At 37.2% G+C, this 9501-nt stretch overlaps 1 protein-coding gene across 1 annotated transcript; it reads left to right on the top strand.

The window, feature by feature from the left end:
* Window positions 1-1887: 1887 nt before the first annotated feature.
* On the top strand, window positions 1888-4537 carry LOC106475809 (mucin-2-like; the record flags this gene model as incomplete). The annotated part of the gene is made up of 2 exons (XM_013936484.1): window positions 1888-2984; window positions 3314-4537. Coding segments are annotated over 2 exons (2321 nt in total), but the record flags the coding sequence as incomplete, so codon positions are not given.
* Between the last annotated feature and the right edge of the window lie 4964 nt (window positions 4538-9501).

The raw sequence follows: 9501 nt of genomic DNA on the forward strand, positions 1-9501 counted from the left end.
ATTAAAAACTTATCAAAGTTTTTAAAAAAGGTTTGATGTCAGGTCGTAGAATAACATTATAAGTTTATTTATCGATAGTATTAAGTACAGTAAAGTTTAGTCCTATCTAAACTAAAGTAAAAAAAACGTACACAGGTTACAGTGTTAATTTATCTCTTTATCGAACTTAGGCCTAACATAAGTTAAAGTTTTATAAAGTATAGCCTATGTACAAGTGGATTTACACATTTCGTTGTCTACGATTACAGTTAGTTTATATTGTGCTAGAAATGTTATATTTAAAGAAGTACTGTTACGATAAAGATACTAATTTGGCCGGAAATGTTTTGCGGGTCTCTGTTAGTTTCAAATAAAGAGAATACGTTATCGATTCTAAAATGAACACCTATTAGTAAAGCTTTGGTTTGAACAATCGCTGTGCAATTACATACATTTATTAGACAAATAACTAATTAATTATCTTATTATCCGTTATGACTTTCCACGATATAATTAGTTGACTACCAGGGGTTTATTCTGAAAAAAGCTCGAAGGTATCTCTAGATCAGCTCATATCTTTCTTATAAATAAAGTTAATTAATTAAATACAGGAATCTAAAAATGAGCTGCTACCATTCGATCAGCAGTCTTGTTTCGAGTCTCCACCTTCAGGAGAAAAGCTACGTACAGTCACCAGATTATAGTTAGGTAATAATGAATAATACAGAAACACGTTGTGTTTAATCATACTGAGTAAGGAGATTTAAGTCCTGGCGACAATTACTGCGAAGGAACTTTAACAATCTATATAAATATAATAGTACTATCTGTTGTATGTATCTATATAAATATAATAGTACTGTCTGTTGTATGTTATCTATATAAATATAATAGTACTGTCTGTTGTATGTATCTATATAAATATGATAGTACTGTCTGTTGTATGTATCTAGACAGTACTATTATATTTATATGTTGTTTGTATCTATATAAATATAATAGTACTGTCTGTTGTATGTATCTATATAAATATAATAGTACTGTATGTTGTATGTATCTATATAAATATGTTGTATGTCCATGTAATTACTTAGCAGGGTGTTGCTGGATCTTCACCAAAACTGGTATGGAGGTTCATTAGGTCCATACGGGGGGCACATACAAATGCTCAATTTTGCGGTTTTAATGAGCGTTTTTTTCCATTAATTCGCTTCCTGTTGATGGACCTTCATCATATTTGGCATGAAGGATTGTGGGGTACATGCGGAGATACATGGAAACTTGTGGTTTCACATTTTGTGTCTTGCAGGTTTTTGTTTTTTTTTGGGGGGGGGGGCGTTTTTTACAATTACTTATAAGGGAAGCAATTTTTCGTGTCCTAAAATAACCTTTCATTAATCACGAACTTACATAACTGCAGCTAATATATAAATATATTTACAAAGATCATACATGATATGTTTGTTTTGTATTCTCATAGAGACACTGCATGTCTATAGGCACGTGGCGTTGGATGAGCAAATGACTTTAATGTTTTATAATAATAAACGTTTGATTTTGGTTTGTTTTCTTTTAATTTCGCGCAAAGCTACACGAGGGCTATCTGCGCTAGCCGTCCCTAATTTAGCAGTGTAAGACTGTAGGGAAGGCAGCTAGTCATCACCACCCACCGCCAACTCTTGTGCTACTCTTTAACCAACGAATAATGGGATTAATCGTCACTTTATGACGTCTCCACGGATGAAAGGGCGAGCATGTTTGGTCTGGTGGGAATTCGACGACCCGCAGATTGCGAGTCGAGCACCCTAACCACCTGGCCATGCCGGGCCCAATAATAAATTTATACTGAAGTGCCACTTAACTGTTTAACTAAGAAACAATATGACAAGTGTTTATGTTTTTCTCCAGGTTCCTCCGCCACCAGCGCCGCCCCCGTCTATAGAGGGGAAGTGGATGAACTGTCTGTTGCTGAAGCTGGGATTGTTGAAGTGAGGAAAGCTCTACCAACAGTAACGGTTCGTGGATTTCTCAACTTTCGAACAACCATCGACAATACGGTGATCGTATTCACACCGGCCAAGAATGACAAGACAGAACGCCCCAAACCACGCCCACCTCCGTCACTACAAACATCGTTAGCTCCCGTTATTCGCAATAATAACGAAAACACAAACATTCAAAATTTAGCCTACACCCGTAGTCCACGTTTATTTAAACCACGAGCTAATATACACCATCCAGTGAAGGTGCCTAACCACGACGAAACTCTTAACAACATTATTCCAACATCGGCTAACGTAGTTCGTGCACGAAGCCAGTCTTCGCAGTCCAGTTCCTTCCTCAAAACCCAGCCATCGACCACCACTCTTAGGGCAACCCCTGCCTCACGCCTGTACCCAACTGGTTTGGTGACCATTCTAGGGGGCACACTGGTAGGAGATGGAGTTACAACAGTCCACGAAACAAGCGTCATTGGGACTTACATTGACGGTAAATATGCCCAGATCCTCCACAGTACTTCACGCCTAATGTTTGATGCATCTAGTAAAACCAAGCAGAGAACATCTGTGGAAGACAAGAATACACCCTCGTCAACACCCGTTGTTTCACATCAAGCCACCAGGAGGCCTACGTTTCTATCAACTTCTCGTCAACGACACAGATTTCATTTTCCAAGTCGCGTGGCGACATCTATGGGTCATCATACTTCTAAAGAAACCGAATCGCTTACACGTGAGAGCTTGAAACCGACAACAGTCAACAGCATCTCCAGTAACACTGTCCTCCAGTCATCATTTAAACCTCCAGAAATTTTCCCTCGGCGGTCTAGTCGACCAACTCAATCTTTAGACAGTGTCCGCTCCAACACGATGGTAACTTTCGCCATCCGACCAAATCCATCTAGCTCTACACCATCCGAGGAAGAAAACACAGTTTTCATCAGGAGAAACTGGAGACCCTCGGCAAGGTTTCATTACACTCCCAGAAGACGAAATACAAATACGGTGTGTATTTTAGTTTTTCCTCCACCTGCATAAACCAATGAAATTGTAGGCAACATTCAACTGTTTCATGAAGGTTACTTCAATACTGAGTGCAACTGGTGTTAATGTTAGTTGTTTGTAAACTAAAACATAAGATCAATTTAAAATTTTACTAATCTACCTCTACTCTAAAGCTGTTTGCGTCGGAGAAACTTAAATAACACCAAGTGTATAGGATTAAATGGCGGTTTAATGTTTATTGTCATTATGTATATCACCTGTTTTCACTGAAATGGTAAGTTTAACCACCTGGTGTCGGTTTAATTTAATATACATCATTTCATTTTTAGGTCCGTTTGAATCGTTTCAAAGTGAAACTGACAGTGGATAATAAGAAACAGGAAATGGAAGAGTCATTTCCTGTCGAAGAAGAGGAAGAAATAAATCAAAATACGGATATTGAGGACTCGATAGTTCCTCTGGATCCCGTTAGGGTGGTGTACGAACAAAGTACCGTTACTAGTGAAGTCACTTTACACGTAGGCCGTCGAAAATCCGTGCGGACACTGACCATAACAACAACGGTTCCTCGTACTATTGAACCCTCAGAGGTTACCTCGAACGACTTACTAGAGAATACTGAAGAAGTTAGCGAGAACAATGAGCTGGAAACAAACGAGATCCTTGCCCAGCACGTGATATCGCGAACGTTCTCCACCACACATCATACTTGGCGGACTTCACTGATCCCCGTGGTCGATGGACTGTCTACAAACATACACACAATAACTGACAGCTTCGTCATCCGGAGGATTATTACTGCTTATAGGACGATGCCTCCAGACGATCTTCTGCTATCAAACAGTTCAGATATTCAACTTCCTGATGATATTGATTCGAGTCTGGAATCCACTCTTCTCCTCAAAGTGCTTCCCGTTCTGCCCTCCCCTCGGCAACGTCTCGTGCAAACCCCCGTTCCCCAAGTTTCGTCACTTCCTGTCCAAAACAATCCAGAAAATCCGTTGGAAAAACCTCTTTTCTCACTAGGTGCAACTCAAAATCCCTTGGCAGCTTTGTACTTCGGATTACAACAACTCAACCAACAAGTAACCCATCTGTCAACCATCACTAAAACGTCTTCTTACGTGACGACCGAGACTGTGTACAGTACTAAGGTGGTCAGTATATACGACGGACGAGCCACGCGATTCAGAACACTATCAGAGTCTTTATTCACCACTGAGCGAACTTTGACCTCTGTTACTACGACAGTCCAGCCAATGGTCAACACTCAGGCGCTTCAGCAACAACAACAATTACAACAACTGTTTGGAACCCAATTTCTGCCGTCTCCACCCCCACAGTACAGCACTGTTACCTCGTCTTACACCACTGTTACCACGGCGACCAGTACTAGAACTCGGGTGTACACGCTCATTTATAACGCATTTAGCACTAAATATCGTACGGTGACAAGCACCAGTTTTTACCCGGCCACGGTGACATCTTACAGCACAAAAAAAGTGCCTCTAACCCCCACGTCCCTACCAGGCAGTTTTCCCTTCTTTGGTTAAACACAAGTAATATTGATTTTTCTCAGGATTCTCTAAGTCTCGGGACAGTGATGAACAGACGGGAGAATATATTTCGTCAGAAATCGGTGGGATGGAGATTAAAAGAAAACGATACTATTTATGTGCTACAAAATGTACAGAAAAACGTTAAATTGTTAACTGTTCCAGTTACCAGAAGATACTCTGTGAGAAAATTAACAAGCTCGAGAGTAGGCCTAGGGCCTTGTTGTTTACGTAGACTGATTTTGAAAGTGAAGTCGAAAGATATCAGAAACAAAACTAGTTATTTAACCCATATTTTTAATACTGATAAGTCAACGTTTCTCTACTGATACTGAATATGATTCGTATGTAACGAAGGTTCGTTATGAAAGAAATATTAATACGACATTTAAATGTTTTGTTGTTGCTACAACAACCTGAGAAGGTTGTTTAAATTGTCGTCGTTTCTTTGTTTTTTAAAACATTGGTTTGATCGGAACTATACATTCTAACTTGAAATATATTGTATAAAATCCCACAGGTTTGTCCAAATTTAGCAAGGTTAGTAAATATACCCCAGGGTAACAACAGCCACTTATCAACAACATCAGTGAACGAAAAGCTTCTTCTGAGACGAGAAGAGGCCAGATAGGAGTCGACTGGGCAACAACATTTACATTCCTAACTGTACAGACTGACAGCTTTCAAATTAAATGTTCACTAAGAGGCTTGACTACACAGTCTGTTGGTTTCATCTGGGAAACGTCACTTAATCTAGAAAAATAGGGTTAGGTTATGTGTGCATTATTTATCTTCAACTATAAAGTTAAAATGAAACGAGCAGGAAAGACATGAAAGTAACTACTTCTCTTATCACCCGACGGTAGAAAGTTGACTATAGTTAGCTTACTATAAATATTAACTAACGCCCTGCTATACTTAGCTTACTATAAATATTAACTAATGTCCTGCAATACTTAGCTTAGCTTACTATAAATATTAACTAACGCCCTGTAATAGTTTGCTTATTATAAATATTAACTAATGTCCTGCAATACTTAGCTTAGCTTACTATAAATATTAACTAATGTCCTGGAATACTTAGCTTACTATAAATATTAACTAACGCCCTGCTATACTTAGCTTACTATAAATATTAACTAACGCCCTGCTATACTTAGCTTACTATAAATATTAACTAACGCCCTTTAATAGTTTGCTTATTATAAATATTAACTAATGTCCTGCAATACTTAGCTTAGCTTACTATAAATATTAACTAATGTCCTGGAATAGTTAGCTTACTGTAAATATTAACAAACGCCCTGCAATACTTAGCTTACTATAAGTATTAACTAACGCCCTGTAATAGTTAGCTTATTATAAATATTAACTAACACCCTGCAATAGTTAGCTTACTATAAATATTAAGTAACGCCTTGCTATACTTAGCTTACTATAAATATTAACTAACGCTATGCAATAGTTAGCTTACTATGAATATTAACTAATGACCTGCTATACTTAGCTAACTAACGCCCTGCAATAGTTAGCTTACTATAAATATTAACTAACGCCATGCTATACTTAGCTTACTATAAATATTAGCTAACGCCCTACAATACTTAGCTTACTATATATATTAGCTAACGTCGTACGATAGTAAGTTCAGTATAGATATTAACTAACGCCCTGCAATAGTAAGCTTGGTATAAAATTTAAACAACACTCTGCACGAAGCACCGGTGTTGGATTAAAAATACACAGGTGTGAAACTAAGCACAGGTGTTGGATAAAAAAAACGCAGGTGTGAAACGAAGCACAGCTGTTAGATTAAAAACGCAATAATTAAACGAAGCCCAGGTGTTGGATTAAAAAAAGCAGACGTTAAACGAATCACAGGTGTTGGATTAAAAAACGCAGACGTTAAACGAAGCCCGGGTGTTGGATAAAAAACGCAATAGTTAAACGAAGCCCAGGTGTTGGATTAAAAAAACACAGACGTTAAACGAAGCACAGGTGTTGGATTAAAAAAAGCAGACGATTAAACGAAGCACAGGTGTTGGATTAAAAAAAAGCAGACGTTAAACGAAGCACAGGTGTTGGATTAAAAAAAGCAGACGTTAAACGAATCACAGGTGTTGGATTAAAAAACGCAGACGTTAAACGAAGCACAGGTGTTGGATTAAAAAACGCAGTAGTTAAACGAAGCACAGGTGTTGGATTAAAAAAAGCAGACGTTAAGCGAAGCACAGGTGTTGGATTAAAAAAAAGGCAGGCGTTAAATGAAGCACAGGTGTTGGAGTAAAAAAAAGCAGACGTTAAACGAAGTGCAGGTGTTGGATTAAGTAAGTGCATGTGTAAAGTAACCGTGTATGAGGGACATTGTAACAAACGAAGACACAAAATACACCAGGAAACTACTGAAGAAGACCTTAAACACGCTGACAGGTTTTTATGGGTAGGAATGAAGGAAAGGGGGAATTCTTTAAGCACACACAGACACGCAAATATATGTATGAAAATAATTTTGAGGCCTTACGATATATTGCCATACACGTGGTATAAAATTGGCGAAACAAGCCAGGGTATACTCTAATTTCTGTTTATACGACGAATCTTTCTATAAGAAATTTTTCACATGTTAACGTGAAATATCATTATATCCGGTAGCTTTTTTAATTAGGTTTTGGTTGTACTGTGTCAAAGAAACTGACTGGGTTATAAGAAATTGTGTTTTACCATTTATTACCTGTATTAACAAACAGACCCTGTTTTTTACCTGAGGAGCGTTTCGACAACGTGTTCCTCATGAAATATCGTTACAAGTTGTGTATCTGTTACAAACAGGATGTAGCGCGTTCTCAGCGTTGCTATTGGATGTATGGAAAGTGTAAGCCGACAAACTATGTTAATGTCGAACAGTCTCTGAGTCCAGAAGAGAGCCTCAAGCTATACTCTCTCTGCCCTAGTTACCTTCCTTGAACTGTATTATTTAAAAAGACAAAAAAAGAATAATACATCACTCTTAAGCCTAACGTGCGCAAGGCTTAATAAAACCACGTCTCAGTGCGGAAGTTCCTCTGAACTAAACAGTCGACCCCTGATACATTTTCTACTCGCCATTTTTTGTTAGAAACAAGTTTAGATGTTGCTCGGAGTTGTCAATCACGCGCTAATGTTTTACCTCACATTAAGCAAAAATCTGCGAAGATAAACAAATATTCCTCAGATTATTGGAGAAGAACCTATATGAAAATGTGTTTTTCTTGTTCAATGACGATTACGTTCACTATTGAAATTATAATAGAGCAAATAGATACAAACAGAAACTATCGGCAATCTTAGGTACTATATTAGAGCAAAACATCTTCGTCTTGGATCGTAAATCACTTGTTGTAATATAGTCCCTAACAATACCGACATATTCGTCTTGGATCGTAAATCACTTGTTGTAATATAGTCCCTAACAATGCCGACATCTTCGTCTTGGATCGTAAATCACTCGTTGTAATATAGTCCCTAACAATGCCGACATATTTGTCTTGGGTCGTAAATCACTTGTTGTAATATAGTCCCTAACAATACTGACATATTCGTCTTGGATCGTAAATCACTTGTTGTAATACAGTCCCTAACAATTCCGACATCTTCGTCTTGAATCGTAAATTATTCGCTATAGTATAGTACCTAAAATTACCTACAGCTTCTGTTTTGATGGAATTACAACAAGTGATTTACGATCCAAGACGAATATGTCAGTATTGTTAGGGACTATATTACAACAAGTGATTTACGATCCAAGACGAATATGTCAGTATTGTTAGGGACTATATTACAACAAGTGATTTACGACCCAAGGCGAAGATGTCGGTATTGTTAGGGACTATATTACAACAAGTGATTTACGATCCAAGACGAATATGTCGGAATTGTTAGGGACTATATTACAACAAGTGATTTACGATCCAAGACGAATATGTCGGCATTGTTAGGGACTATATTACAACAAGTGATTTACGACCCAAGACGAAGATGTCGGCATTGTTAGCGACTATATTACGAGTGATTACGACGAAATAATCTCTTGCTTCTATATCAAGAAATGTGAAATGTTACTTCTCTTAGCAGGAAATATCAAATGGAAAAGAAATATCGAGATCTTTCTCTACGTTTAACGTTATTAAAGTACAACTAACCCCCACTGTTCTGTAACTAATATTATCCGATAATCATCTTAGAGTTTGTGAATTTATTAATAATTCTATGAAAATCCCAATATTTAGTTTCTTATTCTCAACAATAGTCTTAGTTATAGCCAAATGTAACCTCGATGTTAATGCACAGGGGGTCCCAGAAGTCTGGACCAATAGAACAAATTGACATTATATTTTTAAAGTTAAACAAACACATTTATAATGTCAGAAAATGCCCTGGTGGCAGAGTATACCAAGAATTGATATATGTGTGTGTGGTTGTTAATGGCAAACGAATTAAATGATAAATAAATTGTGTTTTTTTCCCTGGGGGTCCAGACTTCTGGGACACCCTATAATTTTATTATAAATGGGCGCAATAAAGGAGTTGCAGCTTTAGTTGAGTAAAACTGCCGTTTGATGGCGCCACATGGATGTATTGTTTAAAGATTTGATAAAAATCACGAGTGGACAGCGGATTTGATAGGATATTTTGTCTCGTGAGGTAAGGAAAACGTCAGTGTTAAGTACTAATATAATATATCAGAGCTATATGTTAAAATATTATTATGACTGTAGAAAAGTTGAAAAACATTGTATATATTAAACTTTTTATGTTAACATCTTGTCTCGTCTTGTTTATTAGAAACATTCTATTGAAAACAGAATTTTAAAATTAGTTTTAATTTTTTTAAAAACTACGAGAACTGTGGGCTTATATCTATAGAAATTTGATATTTTTGTCAGTTCAAGTGTTACCAAAAGTATTTTTTTTAAACATGGCTT

This window comes from Limulus polyphemus, unplaced genomic scaffold, assembly GCF_000517525.1.
Source record: "Limulus polyphemus unplaced genomic scaffold, Limulus_polyphemus-2.1.2 Scaffold9206, whole genome shotgun sequence".
NCBI classification, from domain to species: domain Eukaryota; kingdom Metazoa; phylum Arthropoda; class Merostomata; order Xiphosura; family Limulidae; genus Limulus; species Limulus polyphemus.